This window comes from Aythya fuligula, chromosome 13, assembly GCF_009819795.1.
Source record: "Aythya fuligula isolate bAytFul2 chromosome 13, bAytFul2.pri, whole genome shotgun sequence".
Classification (NCBI taxonomy): Eukaryota; Metazoa; Chordata; class Aves; order Anseriformes; family Anatidae; genus Aythya; species Aythya fuligula.
Window position 1 is genome coordinate 8,547,301 of NC_045571.1, and position 27,542 is coordinate 8,574,842.

A 27,542-nucleotide genomic window follows, 5' to 3' on the forward strand; every position below is an offset into this window, starting at 1 on the left:
CCTCTGCGAGGCTGTGATTCCTGGGCTGGGGGGCTCAGCAAGGCTCCCAGTGCAGCCCAAGGACAGATCAGCACTGCAGGGTGCTTGGGGCTTGTGGTGTTTTCGGCAGTGCTTGTGGCAGTGGGCATCACCCTGCAGCCGTGGCCCGGTGGGGCTGTGCTCTTCCCACAGCAGAAGGAGAAGAGGGAAGAGAGTGTGTGGCACTGGGCTGCCGAAATGGGTGGCAGAATCAGCACAGGGGTGCCCAGGAAGCAAAGCCAAGCTCTTGGAGCAGACGTTGGAGCACTTTGTATGAGGCGTCCTCACAACCCACCACACACACTCCTCGCAGAAACCCCCAGCCAAAAGGCCTGCGGCTGAGCCCCGGCTGCCTGGAGCTGGCTGAGAAGTGGGGTGCGAATGGTAGTGGTAGGGAGTGGTGGTGATTTTAGTTTTCCTTTCAAATTTTTCTTTCAAAATGCCAGCTCTCTGGCAAATCTTGATGTGATCCCACAGAGACCAGCACACACGTTTTCAGGCAGCTGAAGGCGGGCCAGTGCTGCCAGGTGGTGTGTTTCCTTCCATGGCCCGGCTCCTGAGGCCCAGCCCACAGCGGCATCCATTTTGCTTTCTTCATGTGCTCACAGGTGCACAGGGTCCCAGAAGTGAGGAGGGTGTCTCATTTGCAGGACAGTCTGCATGCATGGCGGAAAAAATACCAATAGGGACTTTTCCATAACTCGTATGACCACAAACTTCTGTTTAACATTAGCTTCACATGTGGTTTGTGTGCTGAACACATTTACATTAGCTATAATAGGGGCCTTCCTACTGCGTGGACACAGCATGGGGGGAAAAAACACTGAAAATCCCCATGCACATGTGCCTTTTTTAATCAAAGGGATAAAAGGATATCTAAGCTCACTTTGAAATGCAGCTGGTAAGTGAAATGCCTCTCCATCACGTGGAGCTGACAGTGCATTGCTTCCCTTTTGGACTGTACAGGAGGGGCTGAAGAGGGTCTCGGCCTTTCAGTGACAGGATTTGGGCTGCGCTTCCTGCTCCCGAGCTCTCTAGGCCACGGGAAGCTCCAGCCAGACTTTTCGGATATAAATAAGTCTTCATAACCTCTGCACCGTTCCTGCTGGCAAGGAAACATCCCGTGGTCTCTCTCAAACAGCTTCTTGTCAGGGCCAGATTCATCCCTGAGGGAGCCGTGCAGTTAAATCATCTGAGCTGGCTGAGAAATTGTAGTGCTTCTGCCTGTCCTGAGACTTGCAGGGCTCTTACCAGCATCCTACTCCTCTGCCTCAGCCCCACACAGCCCGGGGAGGAGGGAAGATATCTCATGGGCTGCAGGAATAGGCCCACTTGTACCTCGCCTGAGGTCACTGTGACATTGTGAGCATCCAGACACACAATCATCTCCTGCCCCTTGTTACCGCCATGCTCTGAGGAGACATTTCTTCTCCCTCCAGCCAGCAGGCCCGCGGCCTTTGCTGCTGTGGGGCTACCAGGTAGTGGTAATGAATAATTGTCTTATTTATTTATTTATTTATTTATTTATTTATTTTTTTCCTGAGTTGTGCAGGAGCTCTAACAAAGCAGCACAGCACAGGTTTCTGTGGAGCCATTCATCATTCATAGCTGGGCTCACAGAACACTTCGCAGCCGATTACAAGGTCCCACACACAGGGAATGATGTGCTGCCTACCCAAAGTCACGCTTCAAGCTGGCTTCTGGGCACACCCAGAGGATGCTGAGGGCTCGGGGAATGAATGGAGCATGCAGCATCCTACCTGCGCCCCCCACCTCCCTCTGACCCCAAAGATGGCTCTTGCTGAGGCACTGAGGGGATGTTTGCTGGCTCCCTGAATGTGGTTATTGGCATATGCAGTAAAAAGTTGGCTCCAAATACCCCATTCCAGCTTTTCTTCTGAAATGACCTGTAGCTAAGAGATGTACTGGTTCTCTAGCACGTACCTTACAGGTAGCTATTCACACAGAGCAGCAGCAAAGCCACGGCCCAGTCAGCCTGGGCAGCTTTAAGCTGCTTCCTGTGGTCTGAACGGTGCAGAGCAGCCAGAGGATCCCCATGACCGGGCCTGTTTTAAGCAGGGCCTTACAGTAAATAGCCTGAAATCCAGACTAACACCCACTGCTGTGCTCAAGTCTCAAGGCATCCTTCCACAATGCCGTCTATGCTCTGGGTTCATGAACACCCTCCTGACACTGCTGAGGAGTGAGGCAGCATCCAGGCCGAGGCAATGCCCCAATTCAGATGTCTTGGCCTCATGTACTCTGCAAGAGCTCTCAAGAGCTTTTTACATCCCTTTTGAGCTGGTATTCTTGGCACTGGCTCTTAGAGCTATTTCTGAAAGGATGCTACAAAAGCTGGTGTTTCTAGTTTTGTCGCCTCAGGAAGCCTCTGGGGAGAGGCGCACCCTGCGCGGGGCTCAGCACACTGCTCGCACCAATTCGGTCATGCTGGAGCCTGGGGCTGCTTGTCAGCAAGCAACCCAAAAGTCCTGCCTATGAAGCCCATCTCCTTTGCTCTTTAAGTTGGGTTTGGGACAGACGGGATTTAGCCTGCAGTCTTCCAGCTGAGGCCTTTTAGGGACAGGGGAAACACTATTGATCCTGTTACCTCTCATCTCGTGTCAGCACTATCGTGCTATTTTCTAACATCGAGTCATTTCAAGTCTCCATAATGACACAAACACATCAATTAAAAATTAAAACCTATAACAACTCTCCCACAAACAGTACTGACTGTACCATACTTATTGTACCCTGGGAGGGGAATGAGAAAATAGCAGAAGACAGAATAATTTATAGCGATAAAATGGGTTACATTTTCATAAAAATTTTATTTTACTTTTTTTTTTTTTTTTAAATAATTCAATGCACTGGCAGTATAATTAATCCCTCTATGAGAGACACAAATGTACCAGTTCAACCAATATTATTTGTACAGAGACATTGTGTTTAAAAACAACAAAAGTACATTTAAAATGTTTGTACATAAAGTATTACTGTTATTTCCTTTTTTTTTTTCTGAAGAAGGAACAAATGTAAACAAAATGCATAATTGTGCAACACGTTGGAAATACAAAGCAAAACAGGCAAGATACAATTTAATACATATAAAGCAAAAGAAATCAAATTTTTGTAACTATACAACATTTCAGTAATTGCTTGACATTTTAACAGTTACCTTGGTCTGTACAAAACATCTTAACTTATGCTTAAAACTTTACAAGAATAACATGCTTGTTCAGAACAAAGACACCTTGTGGAATCGCGATGATTATTGATATGGTATTTGCACACATGAGAAAAAAAAGAAGGCTACTTCAATAGTAAATAAAAAGTAAGAATGTAAGGTAAAGGGCCATCTAGTAAACTGTAATCTAATTCCAATAGCTAATTAAGTTGCACTGCAATGCAGAAATTAAATCTGACTTTTGCTGGAAGACCATAAGGTCATCATGTTGCTCTGTTTCCAGGAACCAGATGAAAGCATATATAAATTTTCCTGATATTTTGGTTAGTTATACATGCGCACATACACACACAAAAGAAAAAATAAAATAAAGGAAAAAAATAGCATTTGCCACGATAGCTGATAGTGGTAGGCAAGTAGACGCGCTTACTACACTGCTCCCAAGATGGCTTGGTTAAAAAAAAAACAACTAGAAAGAGCAAACATCCACTGAGTTAGCCAGGGTTACTTTTCCTGAATCTTACTCATAGTTTGCCTTTTTAATTTTTTTTTTTCTTTTTTCTTTTTTTCCTTTTTTTTTCTTTCTTTTTTTTTTTTTTTTTTCAGAAGACAGGAAACAAATAGAATTGGGCCATTTAAAAATACTGGGAGTGCTACAGCCAAAGATCAAACACAAACCAAAGGAGAGCTCAAAGCCAAAGAAAAAAAATAACCAGCTCTTTTGACTCGTTTTCACACTTTGTGATTTGCCCTAGGCCTCTGAATGTGGGTTTTAAAGAAACAGCATTTTAGATTCAGTAGAAGATATGCAATCCAGAGATGTCAAATATACAGACAGGAATAAATAATACTATAGTTTATGGAATTACACGGACTGTCAGCTTGGATAAAATGTACATAATTTTAAGTGTCCTCAGATGATATGTATGGCTAAAATTAAACTCCTGATTGCATCCACCTGACGTATTCAGAGCCCAATTCTACAATCTGGGGGCTGAGCACTTATTTACACAGTTACTCCTGTGGATTTCAGTGGAGCAACCTGTTGATTAAGATGCTCAAGGGAAGAATGGTAGAATTGGACGTGGATAAATATTTGCCAAGACTTTTAAATGTACAAAACCCATTTGGCTTAGAAAAGACACTTTAACCTGCTGCAATGTCTTTGAACTAAAGTAACAGATTTCATCTCTAGACTGAGAGCATTTATGACACATTTGAATTTATTTGCTATTTTTCTACGCAAGCTAATGCTGATGCCAGTAAATATTTAAACTCAGAGGTAATGAAATTGCAACATGCCTTTTAGTTAAAAACAAAACATAGGCAAACTTAGATGGCAGGCAGAAATTACCCTCCAATTCTTTCAGCAAGGATTATCTGGTGCTCAATCAGAACAGTTCAATATACACTCGGCTTCAGTATGTATTTATAAAGCTGCATTAGAGCATATAGCACAGTATGAAAAGGAAGAGAACTAGTTTTTCAGCTGGTGTAAATCAGCACTGACATCTATGGAGCTACTTAGAGGCACATCAGCTGAAGCTTTGGCCCACAGTCATCAGAAACATCCAACTATCATTCACTCCATATGTAAAAACCTCAGCAGTGGAAGTGCAGAGTGAAAGTGTAATCGACATCAGATAAAAAGCTACCCGTTAGTCTCGTTTCTGACAATGCTTTTCCAGACTGTGTGGTCTAAAGCAGTTTTATGATGTGCTCCATACTGCATAGCTTTGCAAAGTACAATATTTCCTCGCAGGCAAGGATTATGGTACATTAATCATTTCATTGGCATGATCAGTAAAAAAAGGCATGATGATAAAAGCTTTGGGAGTTTATCTGCATAGAGACATATTGGCAGAAATTAGTCTGGGGTTAAAGGGTTTGCTCCTCAGCGTGTGGATTCCTCATATTGGATTAACTCCACCGAAGCCAGTACTCCTACACCAGTTTACACCAGTTGAGGAACTTGTACTCTGCCTCTGCCATAAATAAAGTATGTCTGTTGTTCTCCACTACACAGTTTGTTCATAAATTCAAGGGTAAATACCTCCTGCCAGCGGGTCAAAGCTTCTTCGGGTTCGTAACTCCACATTACTTGTCACTGAAGTCAGTGGTGGTTTCCCTGAGCAAGGGCTGAGCCAACATATGGTCTGGGCGAAGAGCAACTCCGCTGGCGGTTATTCCAGCACTAGTCAGGAGAACTTTAATTTCAGTGGGGTGAGAGCTCAGCCAGAACAAAACTGGGTGTAATTCCATTGAACTAATTGGGTTAATGCAATTGATGTTCTGGCCCAATAAGCTTAACTCTGATAATGCTTTGCCACTTTTATTAGCCAGCTTCTCCTTCGATTAACAGGGCTCGGCAAGCTCAATAAGACTTGTATAATTGCTATATAACAGCAGAATTTGGTCCAATGAATTCCACAAACTGAGCCAAGTTCTTTTACATTTCCTTAGCTCCAAGTTTGGTCCCTTTTAGTTACTGGTATCCTTTAAAACAATGACTTTCCCTTTGGAATCTGTCTTTCCTTCTAACCCAGAGAAGGAAATAACTGAGTAGAAATTAGGGCTATCTCTACTTGATGGATTTCAATGGAATTACAACAGGGTGATACTCACACAACTGTGAGTAAACTCATATCCAGCACAGAGCTTGCATAGAGGGGAGCTCGGTGAAAATCAAAGAAGAAAACAAGTCTCAAACAGCTGCATCATCTGCTCACATGGCTTAGACCACTGGCATCAGCAGGACTCAGAGTCCTGTAAGCACAAGTGGTCCTGTGGACACTATGACTGCAATTGCAATTCAGCACACGGTGCCTTTGTTTTTCTGATGCTGCTGCATGCATCGCTTCTGTTGACTTGCTTGACGTTTCTGCACACAGAGCAGGTGAAAGTGAGCGTTCAAATCCAAGTCCTGTCTGCAGCCACAGAAGACCAAACCTAAAAGCAAGGCAGAGCCACAGCTCTGTGGTACCCAGGCGGTGGAGCTGGGCTCTCTCGGTCCTCCTGGGCACAGCGGTGGTCCCCTGCTGTGCCTCCTGCACACCAGTGCTGCGGGCAGGGCTGGTGGGGATCCCTCTGCGCAGATCTGTCGTCCAACACCCTGAGCAGCCGCACTGCCCCACAGCCTGCGGTAGGCAAGGGCTCTTCTGCAGCCTCTCTCCAAACACTGAGCGTGCACATCACTGCTTGAGCTGACTGTGGGGTCCTGGCCTTCGTCCTTGGTGAAGTTGTATGGGAAAAACGGTTTAACTCTGGTGACTTCAGGGCAGTGACAAGCATAAGCTCTCTGTGACATGTGGTGGCACCCTGAGGCAGAGTAAGGAATTGGATGGGGCAGTGCCATATTCAGACTCTGTATGATACCGTGGCATAAGTGTTATTTTGCAGGACACATCAACAGTAATGAATCCCCTTTTCACCTGAGCACACACAGGTTAAACTCTTAGTGCCAGCCCACGCAAACCTGCCCCAGTTTCTTTAAACCACTCTTCACACCTTCACTATTACCTAACATGATTACAGTGTCAAGGAGCTGCCTGAGATGTTGATACCTACCCTGTGACTCTGAGCACAGCTTATCTTTATAGTGTTTCCATTGAAGCACCTACTGACACGGCCATGTTTGATTCTCATCTGACACCAGCTTTATGCAGTAACTCATCTGCATCTGAATTTGCTCTCACTTCTATCTGCAGAGCCACGGGATCCCGCTGGCTGTACGCGAGACCTGAACTCAGTCTCTTCTGACTTCAACAGCTACCACCATGGGTTCAAGCTGGTGTAAGATGATCAGAATCACTGATCGTGAAAGACAACGGAAATAGACAAAATATCTCGGAAACAGAACAGCTAAAGTAAAGCTACCAAGAGGCAGGCGGGAACACAACACTGTAGAGAGGGCGGCTACTCTGTAAGTCAGGCAGAAACACTTCGTGTTCAGGAGCAAGGAAGTTTCAATGGTAAAAAGGAGCATAACTGAGCTTTTAGCCTATACATATAGGCTACAAAATATCAAGTGATATCTCTAAAATATGTCACTGCATCTAGTGAAATATATATATAAGTACATATACATATTTCTCTCTCTATGTATGTCTATATCATTAGACAATACAGAATGCCTGTCTGCATTGCAGTGCCCCATGGTCTGGCTATGTCACGGAAGTACAGAAGTATTAGAAATAGACAAATTGAGCCCTCCCAACATTAACAAGACTTGTTTGTGTTGCACCTGTAAAACAGTACGTAAAGCTGGAAGATGCCATAAGGACAGGGGACTGGTTTCTCACCTGCTTCCCCTCTGCCTCACACCCACTGCTCTCTGCTGGGGTCAGGGAGGTGCTGCGGGAGGCAGAGGCCCTTTGCACGGACACCTTGGACCCTGGGCCTGCCCACGTGTACAGCGTTTCCACACTTGGCTCAAAATGACAAATTAATTTTCTTTGGTGACCTGTGAAATATTTTTCCTTTCTTAAAAGTTCAAGTCGCTGGTCTATTGCAGATGAGTTAACCTTGTGAAAAACGATACGCTGACAGCACAGTCAGAAGTGACACTGACTTCAGGGAACTGTTGCTACTTTCTGTCATGCCTTCATTGCTTGCAAGGAGACAAAAGATGCAAATAGGACTACACACAAACCACAGAGGAACACATTAATAATCCTACCACCACTCAGCACTGGTAAGAGCATTTCCTCTTTAAGGCTACTGCATCATTTCTCCTGTGCTATGAAGTAATGATCGCATACTTTTGTTGCAAATCCACATCCAAATCCACACATATGTGGGCAAACACATGTGAGTGTGCCTCAATACTGTGTGTAGTGGAGTTTCTCCTGAACTGAAAGCAAAGAAGCCTAGTAATATCTAAATCAGAATCATTTACTGGCCCCATTTCTTTCAGTATTTTAAACTGCACTCCCAAAATTAGTCATTGGATTTAGACAGCATTAAATACTGATAAAAATGCAATGAAAATATTTCTTCCGAAGTACCTAAAAACTTGTCAGAGGGTCTAAACTATTATAATGGAAGAACATCATAAAATCTGTGGAATTCAAAATGCATAGAAAATAAGGTCCAGATTAAATTTTTTCAGATTTTGTTTCTTTAGGAGGAACAAGATCTTGACCTTTATTCTTCAAAAAAATGCACACCACTGAAATCAACAGACCTGCCCTATCTTTCAAAGGAGGTCATCATGACACAGTATATTAATGGAAGCTATTTAAATAATTAAAAGTCTGAAGACCATATAAGAAAAATTGAAGTGAAGCTATAAGAAGCAAGCTGGGAAAGTTAGCACCAACAATATCATCAAAAAAGCTGTAAGCTAAACCAGAATGGCAATAAAATAAAATAAAATAGCACAAATATTAGGCCAAACCTAGCTATCCAAACTCAGCGTGAGCTGTTTACATTGTTAGTTTGCTAGCATGGGAAGTGTGCTTTGTCCTTCCAAAGGAGCCAATGGAGCACAGCTGCAACCAGTGACCAACATGACATGGTCAAGGGGAGCACAGCCCATATGGGATGCAACATCTCAGGCTTTCCCTTTGAGCCCTGCTCTCATGGACAAAGGTTTCTCAACGTGCATCTCAGGGCTACACATAGTCACTGCAGTCAACGCAGGACATTCTGCCTGCACGTTGTCAAATACTTCACTTAAGACCTGCTACGGCTCTTGACATGGAGGTTAAGTGCTATGTAAATGCCTCACTCCAGCACTTAGGACTTTGCTGCCCTCACATCTTGTAGTGATAGAGCTCCCAAATGCTTGCGTGTAGCCCTTTGCTTGCATGCTCCCTTCACTGCTGAGCTATGGATATTGCTCCAAACCTCCTGAAGCATGGGACACAAATGACAGCCTTGTCAGCTCTGGCAATGTTTTATGAAGCTTGGTGTCCTTCTTAAAGCCCAGCTGCAGACCGAGAGATTACATCAGAGTCTCAGCCTCTCACTATTAAAACCAAATATGTCATTTCTGGCCCTCAGCATGCTTGAAAAATGCCTGAAAACATGTCTTGAAATCAGCTTCAAAGCTCATTATCTGTAAGGCAATGAAGGAACCAAAAAAAATTATTAAAAAAAAAAAAAAAGAAGCCATGATTTGGAGCCAATCTTGTAATTTTTGGTGCTTGGTTCATGACTTTGAATGCCTGAAGTGGGCAGTGTTAAGAGCAGACAGCAAATGCCCAAGCAAACACATGCTGCTTCCCCGTGGATCGAAACAAACAAACAATCTCGTTTGATTAACTCTGCTGGAAATAATACTTTAAAGGGTAAAATGATTCCACAAAGATGACATGTTAGCATTTGAAATGAGATGAATGCAGTGCCTGTAAAAGTGCAATAATCCTTAATAACTAACCCAAAAGAAGCATCATCCCCAGGGATAAGAAGATAATTCACTCTCCATATTTAATTTGTTTCTAAGCTGCTTTTGAAACAAGATTGCTAAACAGTAAGTTGGCTTGGGATCTAGGCCTGACTGCTGGACTTACTGTAATCATGCCATTGACTCAGCATACATTTCAAACTAAGTCACAGGATGCAAAATCAGGTGGGCTAATTCCTTAAGCTGTTTAAGCAAAAGATTGTGAATACGAGGTAAATTTGGAGATAAGAGTCTGTTTACGGCAAGCAACAGGCGGAAGATAAGATGCTGTCTTCACTGAGTGACTGCAACTCATTCTTTGAACAGTCTTGTGACTACAGATCGCGTTTCAAGCCATATCTACTTTTCATAAATTCATGGCAATCTAGGGTTTCAGTCTGCATTAAAGGAAACAGTGATGACAGCACACTTAATTAGACTGAATAGTTACCGAATCTCATCAGCAAGATCTTGCAAAGGGAATGGAAAACTCTGGCTTGTGACAAAACCACCCCAGCACTACTTCGTCTCAAGTACTCGCTCTGGTCAAAAATAATTCTGGAAGTGTTTTGTTTTGGTTTTCAAACATTTTGTTTTTAAGAAACAAAACAAAACACCCTTCTACATTTCTTATTTGTTCTTGTGGTCTTATTTATTAGCTACTGGGACCAGAACGAGCATGACAAACGCTGCTGGATTCACGTTTCAGCCATGTCACCAAAACCCTCCAAGAAGAGATAAGGGGGTATCAACCACTTCAGCAACAGGAATGTGCAGATAGTACAGGATGTGCATGTTCTGCAAATGGCTTTTGCAGACAACCCTAAACTGTATGATTCCTCTTATGACACACCTTGACTACAGTTACAATACAGTCTTCTGGAACAAAATATCAGCAATTATTGATTTTTAAGAAAAGGTAACTTACAGGGAAATAATATACAACAGCTACAGTAATGTTGGTCTTAAATATGCACTGGGCAGAGTCCTTAAACTGCTCTTATTGCAAATATCCAAGGCCTGCTCTAAAAATCATAACAGTCTGAACCTTTTAAATGCAAATTTGTCCTATTTATCTGGTCACAACCCAGTGAGTAGAATCCAATAACTCACCAGATTAAAGGATATACAGGATTATATAGCAGAAGGTAATTGCAATTAACTAATATCTGGATGGCATTTAATACACACATTGTATTATTTCAATGAGATGAGACAGAATAATATTTACATTGCTATGAGCATTTTCTGTTTATAGAAGTGGAATTTACAGTTCAGTAAGGTATGCAGGCATTACATCAAGAATGAGATGAGACCATTTAAAGTCTTGTGAATTATTGATATAAATTCATTTTGTTTTGTTTCATGCACCAGCGCTTCTTGCAGTGGCACCAGAAGAGCAGTGCAGTTTATAACAAGGAAAAAAAAAAGAAGAGGAAAGAGCAAATGTGAAATGGTGTAATTTATTCACAATTGCTTTGAAATTCTATCTGAATTGTCTCATTATTATTCACACATTAGAGGAATGGTCCAAAACATGACAGCATGGGTAAATAGATGCAGAGCTTAGAAAATAGGTAATTTGACTGAAGTATTCCTGGCCATTATTAAACAAATGTTATATTGCTTTTGGATAAATCTGTTGATTTTATTTAATTTGTCATTGTTTTCATGATAGCAAGGTAATACTATTTGTTTCTAATGCTCCGAAATGAACAAAACAGGTGTAAATTGATGCCACACGGAATTATAACGTTTCAACAGTAGCTGGTTAGTTAAACTTCTAGAGAATTTCATGAAGAATCTGCATACACTTATTAATGGATTTTTACATACAATATCAATGCTTAGAGTGTAGCATTCCTGTTAAAATCTGCTTTCACTGAGTCACTATGCAAGAAGAGATTGTTCTATGAAGAAAAATCTTGGATGAGTATTTGTTTGAGATTAAACAGCAAAACTGAAAGAAAAATCACAGATTTAGTATAGGAATGGTAGATGAGACTATGAAAGCTAATATTTTGAAATTGCCTAAAAACTGCAATAAATTGTGCTGCCTACTGAAATTATTAAGCCAACAATAAACAGGTAGAATGGAATATCAAAACCTCATTGCATAGTGTGTCATCTTTCTTTAATGAGGCATTCCTTCAACCTTTTACCTCTTAACACCTTTGGTGATCTTACATTATGTAGCTGTAAGATATTCAATGTTCTCTTTTAGAGATTAAGCCTATAGGAAGTATGAAATCTTAGCAACATACTGTGTAAGGTAATGATGCCAGAATTAAGTGGCGAAAAGCTTGGTTCAGGTTCAGAAGATGATTGTGAGTGAATAGCTATAACTTCTACTAATTTATTTCAGAAGGGGCTTATCATATATACCCTCAAATAGTTAAGACTGTTTGTACTATTTCTCAGGAATCCATATCTTCTCAAAGTGCTTTTTTGTTTTCACTTGAAGGCAGCATGGACTTAAAACAATACTGCAGGGAATGTACCGTTCCATAAAGCACATAAGGATGGCAGGATCCAGGAGACACAAGGCATAGAAAATTGTCGAAAATGATTAGATGGTACAACACATACTGCTCTTGAGTCATAAGTTCCATTTATGGTGACTTCTACTTCCAATAGATAGGATATTAAAAAAGGCAATAAAAATGAAGTTACATGAATAAACTTCCAGAAATGAGTGGAGTTCCACCAGTGATCGTCTGTGCGCTGGTAGAGGTAGAAGAATGGGGATGTTATGAGCAGGGCAGCAGTCACTACAACAAATGAGCCTCAATGCGGAGCCAGTGGAGTCCTTGGCGAACGTAACGAACCAGATTGGTCATACTGCTGTGTTGCGTTAAGGGTCCCATCACTGAGTCCAGGTCTACAAAGAATTCTGCAATACACAGGAAACAGAAGTTATTGTGTTGGGCAGCAGTACAGAAATACACGTATTGCCAAGATTTCACGTGCAGTAGCAAATAACAACCAACAATCTGAACCACCGGTGCCTGAGACCTTGCTTTCTCACCCTATTGAACACCCAGCGTGCGGCACGTGGCCAGCTGACACCGTGTAGGCTGCGGGTCTGCAGAGCAGGTGCCAGGTACAAAAATATTATCAATACTTTCTTCAACAAGCGAGCGCTGCTTTGAGGTCTTCAATCCAAGTATTGACAGCCTGACCCTGGTCAGAGTGGGAGCTACAGCAGTATCACAGCACAAAGTGATTTGGCTGGAGGCAAGCATATAATGAAAGCTTAGGGGCATCACCACTGCGTTCAGATGCTGCAGATAGCAGTTACTTTTCATCTTCTTTCCTCTGTCTTTCATTCCCCTCCTCCAGTGCGAAATCAATAAATTTAGGGGAGGAATAACATGCTGTCCTGCCTGCATTCTAGTGATCTCATTCTGGGCTCAAATAAATAATAAATACTTTAAACACTGAAAATTCACCTTAAAGCCTAATTTCAGTTTACCAATCTGAAAACACTTCTCAAAAAAGCTCTCGAGTGATGAAGAGCCGATAGTTTTCTCCTGTAGAGAAAAAGCGCTGTTATCTTTGGAAGCTTAAAAAATATATCTCATTTTGTAAAGTCAGCTGAGAGCTTGACATTATAAATGGTGAACAACACTCTAGGTGATCCACCATGAACCAGCAGATGGGTTGGCTTTGGGAAGTCTGCCGTTTAGCCTGCCTTACAGATACAGGTTTTGTGACAAACTCCATCTCTTCTCCCTCACATTCAGAGCCTTAGTGACACGGGGAAATCCACCCAGAGGTACGTGGCAGGATGTACGCGCCGTCCTTTTCAAACCAGATCAGTCTGGCGGGTCACAGTTCTGCTGCTCTCCCTCTTGGTATGCTTTTTTATTTTAATGGCACATCTTTTGTCAGGCTGACAAGAAAGGCTTCTGTCTCCTGCTCAGAGCCAGCTGGACAGGAGTCAAGTCCAAACTGGGAGCATGCAGGCACACTTAGAGGAGCACAAAACCTAAGCTGACAGCCGTGCACAAGGGGAGGCTTCACAGCTCCTATAATGTGGAAGAGAGCTCCTGTATCTGCATAGGCATGACCTAAGAAACATCTATGAAAGCAGTGAGACCCAGAGGTAAAGGCTTTTAGACGTTACAATGATGGGGCCACATTTTTCTCCCAACCTCTGTTAGCTCATCAGGGACGCGTCCTTGGGCAAGACACCCCCTGTGATTCAGAAGACAACAGAAACAATGAGAGTTGACCACAAAAAAAAGAATGTGACTAGATCTGTTTTTTTGATAGAAAATTTGGTTTTCACTTAAATACTTTCCTTTTTCTTCTCGTTCTTCCTTTTTATTTTATTTTATTTGGGTGGGGGTGAGTGGGGAATAGAAGATGGGACCATTTTGTTCCCAGGGATTTTTTTATTTTTTTTACGATGAACTGACTGCCCAAACCCCTAAAATAGAAATCAGGAGACCTTTAGAGGTAGCCATGAGATAAAGGCGAGTCCTGTCCCAGCCAGCAAGACACTGGTGTTTTGAATGATGTGAGAGATGCGGGCAAAAACTGCTAAATATCATTACAGGTAGATTTCATGAAACTCTAACATTTCTCATGTACTAATGTCTTAAATATAACCTTCTCTAAATGAAATCCATCATGTGATATAATGCAGGCTATCACAGCAATTCTTATACATGTATTTTTCTTACACCATGCATTTTTGAATTGCAGTTTAATTGTGTTTAAGTATGCAACTTTAAATCTAGTATTTAATTAGAAATGAGGTATCTTTTCAGACAAAACATAAAGGCAGACGCACTATAGCATGTATGAAACCCTGATCTCTCTCCAATGGATTATAACACTTAAATGAAATTTGAAGTAACATGAGCTTTCCATTCATTGTAACAAGGCTGCAGTTTGTGAAACAAGATATGAAGGAACAGGGCACAACCCTAGATATCTTGCTCGTGTGAGAAACTCTTATTTATGCAGCCAGTCCCACTAAAGTCAAGGGGACTGCTCATCTGAATAAAGATTACTCCTATATGGCTTTGCAGAATTAGGCTTATCTGATTGTAAATCAAAAGGAGAACAAAGAAGTGCACAGGGGGAAAGAGGCAGAAAGAGTCAGCAGGTTTTTTCTCATCCAGCTCTAGGACTGATAACAGCAGTGGCTGGGTACATTTTCTGTCTGCTGGCTGAATGCCTGAGCTATTTTGATTCAATACCAAGCAGAACATTTAACAACTCCACAACACACAGGGCTAATTACAAGATTATCACCATCTTTCTCCTATCAGAGCATCCTTCTGCATTCCCACTGTAATATTCTGCAGTACATTTGACAGGGAATCACTTTCACACTTTGTGAAAATGGATGCAACTATGGAAAAAATCCAAAACGCTACTAAATTAACCAATGCGAACAAAGGCAAGAAGCAGTGGGGAGGACTGGACAGAACTTCTATTATTGTTCCTCATCCAGGGATAGATCATTATGACCCACCATTCAGACATAAAACCCTATAAATCTCACGCTTGGTTTCTCTAAATCAGTGGAAATTTGCCACTGACATTAATGGGAGTAAGATCAAACTGCATGCAGCGAGCACGTTTGTCAGGAAAAGTCAGCCATCTGAGATCTCAGTATAATTTAAGAGAATGAGCCAATTCACAATGAGAATATTTCCCGGTTAGGCTCTGTACCTCCAGTGTCAAAGAAAGCTTTGTCAACGATTTGTGTAAGCCCAACGCTGGAATCTGAATAATTACATTATCATGGGGCAGTTCACAGATGGCCAAAAATAGGCCATATTTGTCCTTTACTTACATCTCTGCAGCTCCACTACACTCGATACAACCCATGCACAAACTGCTTGGCAGAACTCCTTTGAAACGACTGGGGTAAAGACTTACATTTTGCTTTAGGAATAAGGAAGCATATTTGCAATCCAACCACAGGAGAGCCAAGGCTGTGGTTTTCAGTGGACATGTACTACCCAGACTCCCTGCATAAACATAACATCTAATGTTTGCTTTTCATCCTAACTAGCATTTGAATAGTCTTAAACTGGTTGACAGAGCAGTCTGAAAATAACCTTGGTTCTCTATGAGGACTTGAAACTGTGAACGAATGTGCAGACTCAAAAGCTCTCATCACTTGGGGCTCATGCTCACTAAATTATTTGCCCCACATTCAGCATGTTACACATCCCCCCTCTGTGCTTGACAAGACAAGATACGCCTTGGCTGCAGTGACCAGCAAGCAGATTTGGTCTGTTTGCTCAAGCTGTCGCAGTTGTGCTCTTAGATGTGGCGGTGCTGGGCCCAACCCTCAGTAACGCCTACAAGAATGGAAAGAAAGCCAAAGCAGATGAGCCAGGGGGAACAAGGAAGAAGCCATGCAAGGCACCTTTATTCTCCTTCGTCAGCTTGTCAGCCATGTCCCAGTGCTCGTAGCTCCGCAGGACGTTGTTGGTGATGTTGACGTGGCTGGCAGCCATGTGGTGGATGCGCTGAGGGATGGTGATGGTCCCTGCCGAGGAGGAGCCGGCGGTGCCCGTGCTGCTTCCAGCAGAGCTGACGGGGGACGGGCTCAGGGACATGGGTGACGGCGTTTCTGTGCTCCTGTGAGAGACAAAGGCGGAGTGAGACCCCCTTGCATGCAACCGCTTTGATGCCATCCTAAATGGACTTGAAAAATCAACTCCACACCCCAGCGAGGGGAGAATGCACAGTAGTATCTCCTGGTTATATGAGAGGGAAGAGCTTATAAACTGGGACTGATGGAAAATAAAAAGTGATTTAATTCTCTCTACAAATGAACCTGTTATTTAAAAACAACAACAACAAAAAATAACAAAAAACACACACACACAAAACCAAAAAACACATCTATCAAAAAAATAGAGCAATCTTTCAGAGAAAGAAGTATCTCATAGCTGTAACGATTTTTCTACCTGCTGCCAGAAGCTGCTATGGCAGTTAGAAAACACTCAATGTACAATATTGGCTTATTATCAAAGCATTTTGTGGAAACCACAATGACAGTTTGCTCCAAATACAGTCACCACAATAAGTAAAGTGCAAGTCTTAAAAGCACCCTGCAGAGCAGTATTAGGAGCTGAGGGTACTACAGGATTATGAATATCTCCATAGGATTCTTTAAGACTGGCTATGGAGATTTGTTTCTAATTGCCTACAGTTCATCCACACAGCTTTATACAGAGCAGTGTTTTAAGTTACCTACTTAGTGCAGCACTAATGTTCTAATATAGATTTTCCTTTAATTCCACCACCAGCAATTAGGAATCACCTGCTGGCTGCAGGCAGCGTGGAGGTCAGCACAGCAAGCTCGTGTTTGGAGCTGTGCGGCGCTGAGCGCTCACATACAGATGTTCTCTTTGAAAACTGGTTTCAGAGAACAAGATTACGGGTTCCAAAAATCTCTTCTCTTGCCCTCCTTTGGAAGCGCTTACCTAAACAAATGCACTCGCTTTGCTGTGAAGCACACTTGAAATGCGGGGCCGAGATGCTCCCTGTGCTCTGCATGAAGCAAAGCCACCAGGACTCCCCTAGAGCAGTGGCCACCAATGCCTCACACTGTGCGACAGCATAAAGCTCTCTTAGAGTTGTTATGGGCCTGATCCAAAGCCCATAACAGTATGGAAAGGCTCCTCTTGGCTTTATGAACTGCTCTCGGTGGTCCTAAACGTGAAGCGTAGGCACAGACCTGCTGTGCTGACACCCTCCAGGTGCTGTAGGACAAACTCTGCCACCATGGCACAGCACTGGGCTAAAAGGCATTTATGGCGACAGCTTTTACTGCAGGTTTTCCAGCAGTGCCCTGCTATTCCCTATGCTCAACAACAGACTCGCCAAGATGTGATACATCCTTTCTCCAGAGCTAGAGAACAAGTTAATTCAGCAGCCAGTAGCTTTTTACACAGCTTATGTGTTATAGCTTAAGCATGTCCTACGGCACAAACGTTTTATTTTTAAGTCTCAAAGCATCCTGGTTACTTGACACGCCGCAGCGTCTTTAATGCACAGAAGAGCTGAACTCTACTCGATTAGGTCTGGGAGCAGTTAAAAATCATAAGTATCTGAGGGGACCAGGAGTATTTTGTTAGAGGCACTTACAACAAGCTGACGCACTTCTGCCAAATAAAGCACATTGTTCATTGGATTTACCCCGTTGTGCACGGCCATTATTACTGTGGTGAGTCTATTAAATCTCTCTATTTTGTGCTTTCTGTCGCTAGAGGTGGGAAACATTTCTGTAATGAAACCAGGGAAAACTTGTTTCATTGCCAGCCTGGAACTCGGGCCAACTTCGTAGAGGTTCACAATCCTTTCAAACAAAAGTGGACAAAAGTTCCAGCGAGCCAAGCTGAGATTTTGGATGGCGTGAGATCCTGAGCCAGACAACACTTCATGGCGATAGATAAGCTTTGATTTGTTCAAAAAAAGATTTAAGAATATCCTGCTGCCTCCCCTTCTTGAACCAGGCTGCTGCTCTGTCCCCAGCCACACCCTGACGGTGTTTGGTCTCTCTGTAGTGTGACTTCTCCTCCCACCTGGTACAAATTTGCAGGAGGATAAAAAGATACTGTAGAGCCAGTAGCCCTGAGGAAGGCAAAGCACGTGCTACCAGTGGCAGCATCAGGCCTACAGCAAGCCCTGATCCCACTAGGACACACCTGGCAGCTATATGGCAGCTCGGACTCACTTGGAAGGCAGAGGGGTCAGAAGGCCTGGATGTGGACGGAGGTCTTTGCGTGTAGGGTCACTGGTGTCTTAATAACACCACTACAACAAGACCTTGTCATATTAATTATTCTTCCCCTCTAAGTGCTTCTTTCTAGTAATAAAAGATGGGTATAGCCATTTCTAAAGGAACAAAGAGGTATGATGTTCCAGTGGTCTACTTTGGCACTAAAACTTGATGTAGACCCTTACTGTATTTCTATTGCAATACAAGGTTTCACTCACATTTAAAAGCCTCGATAAACTGGCTTAATAGAATGGAATAGTTCAGTTGGAAGGGACCTTCAAAGACCATCAAGTCCAACTGTCTGACCATTTCAGGGCTAACCAAAAGTTAAAACATGTTCTTGAGGGCATTATCCAAATGCCTCTTGAACGCTGACTGGCATGGGGGATCAACCACCTCGCTAGGAAGCCAGTTCTGGTTACCACCCTCATGGTAAAGACATTTTTCCTAGTGTCCTGTCTGAACTTCCCTTGGTGCAGCTTTGTGCTGTTCCTACACTTCCTATCACTGGCTACAAGGGAGAAAAAAATTATACCTTTTTCTCCACTTCTCCTCCTCAGGAGGTTGTAGAGAGATTTTTGGATGATTTAATTTAGGGCTTGCTTTTCCACTGTTAAAATACATTTTCAGTTTTTGTTTAAAGCATTTTTTTTTGCTTTAGTTTATATTACAATCTATACTTAATTCTACACACGCACACTAAAAAAATATTTTGAATTATGTAAGACAATATTTTTCTTCAAGAAAAATTTCACAAGTTTTGGTTTTGCATTGATTCAGAAAAAAGTCTGTATGAAAACTTCAATTCTTTGTGTGCTAAATTTCAACCCCTTCTGCAGTTGTATTTCTTTGTTTCCATAGTTGGCTCCTCAGGAGTGCCTAACAGTCATTTCTTCTTATGAATCACCAGAAAGAGACCATTAACAATAATCATTTTCAGACTACTCAAATAAAGAAGGAAAGAAAGGTAAAGTCCTTCTCCTTTCTTTTATCGGTATGTATGACCAGGAGAAGGAGCAGGAAAAATGTGTGCCAGGTGGAAATGGATGTCACAAGATATAGGCAAGGTTGCAGCAGCAATGCACCTTCACTGAACAGCAGACCATAACTGCATTACTTTGGTTTCACATTTGAAGCAAGGATGTTTTAACATGAGTATAAAGCCTCTGATAATTGGTTGACTAAGTGCCCTAACATTTTTACCACTATTATGCCTTCAGTTTTATTAATCAGCACTTACCATATATCAATGAAAAATTCATTGGTCTTTCATTACTGAACGAATCATTGAAAAATCATTGCAATGAAGGTTAACTTTACTTTGGCTTCCTGAAATGACATGGTACTTGCTAGCTAATTAACAGATATTTTTATGGCCTTCATTTGGCTGGAGAAGCAAACTGTCAAAGAATTCAGCACGGACCCACCACAGCTGATTTTAGACTTAAGGGAGCTTTGAACAAAGAAGGTGTGTTTCAGCTCTTCCTTTCCACCCACAGTGGATGGCTTACATGGGTTAATAATTTAGCCCAGAGGAAACTTATCCCCACAAGCCAAAGGCAGCTATATTGAACATTATCCATGAAGATCAATTTTGTTGCCCAGAAGAACATTTTCTACCTGCTGGATATTAGCAACATACCTGTAGCTCCCAAACCACATATCATGGCCTGGATTTTGCCTTTAGAGATACCAAAACATTTCCCCTTCCCTCCCCAGAAACACTTGTTCCCAGACAGAAATACATAGCAAAAAATACTCACTTTCCATTGCCGCCCCAAGGTGAGGGGGCCTGTGAGGCTTTTGAAGAGTTCTGCAAGTACAAAACCAAAAGGTAAATAAAGGAGATGTAAGATGAAGTACATGAATACTGATGACTAAAGGTTCAACACTCCCTGTTTTAGTAGGAAGAGCTGCAGTGCGTGTAGCAGAACATCATTCTGCTCATATGAGAACTGCACATCATTCTCATAATTAAACGGCTGGTGGGTGACTGGTAGGTTCCAACCAGCAGCATAAAAGTCACTTGATGAAAGAGGGGATACAGCAAAGCCTTGGTAAAATCAGACAGAGTTTACAAAGAATTGGTTTAATTACCACTTAAACTTATTCTACAAAGTCAGCTCTTCAGAGTGCAAATGACTCCTTATCTTTAGGGGGACCTGCAATTTTTAATCAGAAACAAAAGGAATTCTTGCAGATGCCTTACCAAAATGCAATTCTCCCAAGTTACAAGGGAAGGTGGCTTGGGATTCAGATAGAAATAAAACTTCTAAGTAAGGATCTGCTTGAATGCTCTTATTTTTATGTATTTTATTTGCACAAATGGACTTGCCTTACCTGCTTACTCTATCTGCCTTTCACATCTGTGTAGCACCTTGTACAACCCAGTACAAAGACTGCCCAGCAACAAGAAAGCACAGATTTTTTCCAGTCTTGCTCAGACTGGATAGTATCTTTTCTAGTTCCTGTAAGAAGCGGTAGGATCAGGGCTGAAGCTATCTGTGTGTGCTCTCTGAAAACAATCACTCTGAGCTCTCTTGCAAAGAAGTCAGCACACAGTAAAAATTCAATCAAATTTTACAAGTTCTCTGCAAGTAATACAAGTATTACTGTTATTATTACAAGACTCATTTGATTACTATAATCATGGCGTTGCACATGAGGCACAGAGATCCAGTGGAGCACAGAGCAGACAAGGGACATGCAGCTCACTCTGACAGTAAAATCCTATGCTCGACTTCTAAAACATAGCTGAATTTGCCAAACAGGATTGACCAAAGCAGAAAAAAACTGCCCAAACCATAACACTGGCCATGGTTATATGTTCCTGTACAGCATGCCACTGTGTTTTATGAAAGATGTGAGCATGAACTGGAACGTTCTGTACTACAGAGCACATGTACTGTGTATTTTTGCCACCCACTCATACATAAGAAAGAGGGAGATGCTAAACTCCCCTGGAAAGCCTTCAGAGATGAAGCAGCAGCTTTGAGATTAGTTTCTACTGTCTGGGGATTGTTCCCGACAGTGTCTGGAGAGAGTATCTCAAGACTAGATCTTGAGGGGAGGTAGTTATTTGACAACTAGAATGTTTGAAATATTTTTGCTGAGGACTAGTGACAACACATTTTCCAAAAACTTAAACATCTTCCTGAAATTCATAGATGGAATGAATAAAAGGATGTCACTTCTGCTCATTTTAAAAGGTTCGATTTCAATTTAAAACATTTATCTTTTTGGCTATATTATAACTCAAGTTCTCTCTAAATTTCAAAATTATTTTTTTATGATTAAAAGGTTATTTTCTGCTTTGAAATGTCAAAAATACCAATTTGAGACTTTTAATTGGAAATTAATCAGAACCAGTTCTGTTCCCAAATGTTTTCAATTTGGACAAAGTTCCTATGAGGAAAAGTATGAAAAACAATTATATAAAAATACTCCTCTTCAGCTTTGGTGTAAACAGTGGGTTGCTCTCCATAATTAAAATTGTGCAAAACTTTGAATAACAACTCTATTAAAATAGTTAATCCATTTAATTTGTATTACGGATTCTTGCCAATGAACAGAGAACATTGTGCAGCAATACAAAACTAATACATAGTTAACAGCTCCCATTCTTGTCTTTTTTCCTTGGATGTCTTCCCTACAAAAAGATCCTGAATCTGTATACGCTCAAACACTATTTCTAGCAAATGAGTTACAGTGGCCCATAGCATATGCACAGTAACATTAGCTGAAATACTCAGCTTCAACTGGAAAGTCCCATATCAGCTTTTTTGGTATGTCTACTTTATTACCTTTTTTTCCCCTCTTATTTTCATTTACATTAAAACAGATTCTCCATACAGATGCAGTCAAACAGTCTTATGCTGACAGTAATAATATGTTCTTCATTGCACATACAGTCTTTTCTTTGCACAGCCAGAGAAAGTAAAGGGGCTTTAAGGGAACAGAAAATCACCCCACTTTTTTTTTTTTTTAAAGAAATCATTGCTTTCTGCAGTTAAAGTTTATCAAATGATTTATCTAATAATCATTTTTGTAAGAGACAGCCTATACCCATCCTGGATAAAATCTGAAGTGGAAGGAATGCACTTCATGAAAATGCTGAGGCTATAAATGTGTCTAGTTGAAATTTTATTGCGCAAATCCCTGGCTGAAAACTCACTGAAGACAACAGAACACCTAATGACTTCAGGACATCTTCAATTTAAGCAGAAGATGAGGAGAAATATTACTGAAGTTACAGACATACACACACACTGAGAATAATGGTGAAGTCAGGGCTGAATGGTGGTTCCTAGCATGAGATCATGCTGGACTTTTACAACAGAATAACCGTTTTATGACTATTTGCGTGAAAATATTAAAACTGCAGTGGTACAATGTTTAGTGCATTGCAGTACTAATATGTCAAAACCTGGGCCAAATTCAAAGAGGCTGAAAAAAAAAAAAAAAAAAAGAAAGAAAGAGACCCATGGGCTGTCACAGCAGTACAATTACATAATTACAAAATAATATATAATAATCAAGTACAAGAATTAATGTATACTTCAAACAGCATTAGCTAGTAAAATATAAATATCAACACCTTGGAAAACTGCAGAAAGATTCTGTTCTCCCAAATTAGAGAAGGTGAGAACTTGTTCTTACACTGGATAAACAACATTTGACAAGGTAAAGGAAAACATCACTGAGTCATAACAGTCACTTGGTCCCCACTCTTTCAAGGCAGAGGAAAACTTTTAAGATTTACACAAGATTATCTGAAGTTCCTCAGAAATAAAAGGAGAGTGCTAAAGGCAGCTCATATTGAGCCGAAGTTGCAAGGCAGCAAGTAGACTTACACTGGAGATAGCTGACGTCAGTTAAAGGAGAGTGAAAAATCTGTGAGTGTGCAATAAGATTCAGCTTATCTAGCTGAATTTAAATCTAAATTTAACTAAGTAAAGCCTAAATAATTGCTTTATTATGGTTCATTGGGGGTCAGTTCATAATCACTTGCACATTGAAATCTTGAAAGAATCATTTTCCTTTACAGAAACTTGTATAAACATTACATGGCGTTGAGAATAATGTTATTTTAGTAGAGTTGCTGAGCATGGTCTTTTGAATCAAGTGGCTAATCCAAAAATCCCCCAAATCACTTCTGTCCCCACTCCCTGGCCGCCATCCTGCCTGCATTTCCCAGGGGAGAGGTTAAATGTGGGACTTCTGAGCCATGCAGTTATACTTGTGAGAGCTCTCACTGCTGGTATGAATTTCATTTTACATCAATAAATTAAACAGAATAAAGATTACCTTAAAATATTCCATCAGAGATCTGGAGTACTTCATAGCATGGTCCTTCTTTAGTTTAAACATTCTCAAGTAGAGAAGCGATAAGCATCGGTAGCTGTGGTAATTAGGAAAGGATTATGTTAATTCCATTGCTTAATGAAACCTATGAACTGAAAAAAAAAAGCTGACCTATATTTTGCAGTTTCTGTTCTAAGGTTAGATTTTGAAACATAAGCAAATGGAGAAAAATAAAAAAAAATGGTCAAAAGCATTAAAATCCCATCTTGATAAGAGTATAAATTAGAAGAATAAATGTTTAGTCAGCTGCTGAAGAAATCCATTAGTTATCCTTTAATAGTTTAATGGAAAACAAGAATAATGATCTTCTGTAAGCTGCTTAAGTAATTCAGTACTTTTAAAGTCCTCCTTAAGATTTTAGCTGCTTCTCATTGTCGCAGTGGGACTTACCATAAAACTGCTAGTTTCTTGTCCCCTTCTGTAGCAGAAGAGCCTGTGAAATTCTTGAGTCTCATGGCATACCTTGTCAAAAAGGTAAAGTGAAAAGAAACGTGTAAGATGTTTCTGAGATTACTGGTGATACAATGAAAAAATAACAGCTACACATAGATAAACTTCTCCAACCACAATGGGTAATGATCACATTGTTCCATAACAGTACGTTGATACAAAATTCAACAGAAAGCACCATGTAAAATCTGGTGGGCTAAAGTAAATTGCCAACCCATTTTCAGGGCCAACAAGGTGACTTGTTCTTGAGCACGTTGGCTGTGTTACATGTAGCCATCTGGGCTGAGCCCTGCAAACAGTACTGATGAGCACTGGACAGAAGCATAAGATCTTGGCCCGATATGTATTGAAGAGTAGAGTAATGTGTAACAAGGTTTTACATGTAATACTTTGGCCTTGAGTAATACCTTCTTCATCCTTCTCATATATGCTTTTCCAAAGCTTTTAATATATTTTATATAGAAAGTGGTTTTAAATACAGGAAAGGTCATGTTTACAGCTTTTTAAGTTCTTAGGTCCATGACTTTGAGTCTTGTATACTTTGTCTCCCCTCTCTATTGAACTGATGCTGTCCAGCATTTGTATGTTCAAAGATTGAGTATTTCTACCTTCTCACTCTCTCTTTCTTTTGTCTTTAACTGAGCACACTTCATGCCATGCATTTAGTCTCTTGAAAATCAATTCATCACATAAAATCATTGTTCTGAGGCCTAATGCAATTTCACAGGTACTTGTGTTAGAATAAGTAATAGGGTTCAGCGTTGCGTAAGAAAGTTTTAAGGTATCCAGGCAGTCTTGATGAGTTCTCATTTACAAGGAGGTAATGGAGTGCAGGCAAGCTGTGCTGCTCTCACGCTGCCTTCCTCCCACTACCCCCATCATCAGCCCCCAGCCTGCAGCTGGAGCACAGCACCTGATGTGCTTCCTCCGTGTCCTCTCTCACCTGCTCTTTGGTATTGTTATTTCAGTCATACTGAATGAGTCTGATCAAACACAACGATGTATTTCTCTTTGGGATTTTCAGTATTATGTTAGGGAGTTTAGCATTATCATTAACCCAAGCACCTTTGAATGTCATGTCTCTGATATGCCTGATCTCTTTGATGCTCCTCTTTCTTTGAGGGAAAAAAAACGGGCCTCCGACAGAGGGAGGAGTTACAGTTTCATAGCCCACAGTAAAAATATGTTAACATTAGGAGACATGCTAAGAAAGCTGCATGCTTCGCTTGTACATTCAGCACCCACTGTAGTCCACAAGAATTTTGTATTTGTCCACTGTGTGTCTCCACACCATAAATGGAGCTAGAAAAGGTCTACCCTAAAAAAAAGTCCAGATTTCTGCACAGTCAAAAGCCGTTCAAAAAGCAATTCAGAAATAGTTCAGGTGCTGATTCCATGCCAAGATCCATCTATCATGTAGCCCACGGTAGGACTGTGCTGATAAAGGAACTATCAGGAACCCCTTGATCTGGCTGAGGGCCAGTTGCTCCAAGGTGCAGCTGTGGATGGACTCATCTGACTCCATCCAGCACCAGCACTGCATGTGGAGAAAAGCTGCAAGGATCATCCCTATGTGAGCTACTCCTAGGGCTGCTGCTCTCTAAGTTAACTGTTTTGCAGCTCTCGAATGAATGAAGATTTTCCATCCATCCACTTCTGAATAGACAGACTGCTGGACTGAGGAAGAAGATTTTCAACTGTGCTGTGTGGTTTTCTTAAAAAATAAAAATAAACGTGGTTTCCCATGAAGAAGCACTCACTTCTTTAAAGAATATTCCTACAGTTTATCATGCCATATGACTGTAGTTGTGTAGATCAGCACACAAAGTATTGAGCTATCTGCTGCTAAAGTGCATAAAGAGTTTCAGCACCATGAAGCAGATTTTCTTAATTCCACTGCTCTTGAGGGTTTAACTTGGATCTAAATGTTGAGTGAACATCAGTTTTTGTTGAAGAATCTCTTTAGACTTTCTTCTTCTTAAAGAAGTGTAAGATGTTAAAACACGTTTTTAAATATTTAACAGAAGTATTATTTACCTGAGAGTAAGAGCTTCTTCAGATTTGATGCATTTTATTATGTAAATACCTACTTATTCAAAATGTAAAACATGTATTATTTTTGGCAGTCTTTAATAGCTAATCTGGCATGTTAAAATCCTGTACATCAAAAAGCCCCACCTTTGTCCTATTAAAAAACAAACATTTACAGGTCTGATTTGCTTCCTTTTCTTCCTCTTGTGTATACTGCCAGTAATTACACCAACTTACCAATGATATTCCCAGCATACACTGGGGAAAGCAAAGATGTGTCACACTGAAGAAAAATCCTGTTGTTCTACTTACAGGTAAATTTAATCCTGCTTGATTTCACTTTGGTAATTTGTGCAAGTAAAGCAAACAAAACCTTAGTTACTCAGGAGACCATCATTTCCATGGAGCCCACGCTATGAAATAGCTACAGGTAACAGTAGCAGATTTCCAAATACTGATTTGGGTATTTTATTAGTAAGTAAAGGCTCATTCATTTGTATTCTAACCCACAAGTTTACAAAACTGTATTAAAACTAATTCAGCTGTTTAGCACTCTTTTATCATTAAAAAGTATACTTATTTAACACAATACATGCACAAAGCTTCATCTTTGATTATGATCTTAAGTGCCAGGCTTCAGAGCTTTTTTTAACAGCCAAGTTATAAACCTCTAAAAACAGGGTTTGTAATAGAAATCCTGATAGACTCACTTTAATGTTTTGAATTATAAAACTACACCTTTTAAAAGACAAGTGTCATTGCCAAACAGTGAAATTACTATACTTTACTTCCACCCACTACATTTCAATTTTAATTTTATGAATATTGCAAATTATAACAATCACATTATAACCTCTAAAGGGGATAATTTATAAAAGCAGTGTCCATCAATTATAAATTTTCCATGACATTAATAAAATGGCAAGAACTAATTATGATGACTTCTGAGATGAAGATGCCTTGGACAAATCATTAATACATTGAAACGATATTTTTTAAAACATAGCAGGTTCTAATTATGACTGAAATGAGATTATGAAAATGATCACAGAAAGGACATTAACCTGATGAGTTCCACAGTCTCCGAGTACATGGTGTATGGAGATTTAGCTTCTAATGGATCTCGCTCCATAGCGTTCCCGCACTCGATGAAGGAGAGGGCAGCATCAGCATAATTCACTGCTTTGCCAAACTTCTCCAGCTGAAATGGGAATGACACAATCAAGAAAATCCTTCAGCTTTAATTTCTAGGTAGACAGATCATAATACAAAGCAACACGAGCATTAGGATGAAAGCAAGGCAATGCCACTAGGTAAGGGTGAATTGCACACAGAAATTAAAG

General features: G+C 40.9%; 1 protein-coding gene across 4 annotated transcripts in view; it reads right to left on the minus strand.

Annotated features, from left to right (window-relative positions):
• Positions 1-3,806: 3,806 nt before the first annotated feature.
• Positions 3,807-27,542, minus strand: part of AFF2 (AF4/FMR2 family member 2) — a 334,331-nt gene continuing 310,595 nt past the window's right edge. For all 4 annotated transcript variants that reach the window (XM_032196112.1, XM_032196111.1, XM_032196109.1 and 1 more), the window contains exons 16-21: positions 27,264-27,400; positions 24,109-24,180; positions 23,662-23,755; positions 20,118-20,167; positions 15,991-16,205; positions 3,807-12,486 (exon numbers count right to left, since the gene is read on the minus strand). In XM_032196112.1, the coding sequence (XP_032052003.1) occupies positions 12,365-12,486; positions 15,991-16,205; positions 20,118-20,167; positions 23,662-23,755; positions 24,109-24,180; positions 27,264-27,400 (690 nt within the window). In that variant the 3' untranslated portion in view covers positions 3,807-12,364. The remainder of the gene's footprint in view (positions 12,487-15,990; positions 16,206-20,117; positions 20,168-23,661; positions 23,756-24,108; positions 24,181-27,263; positions 27,401-27,542) is intronic.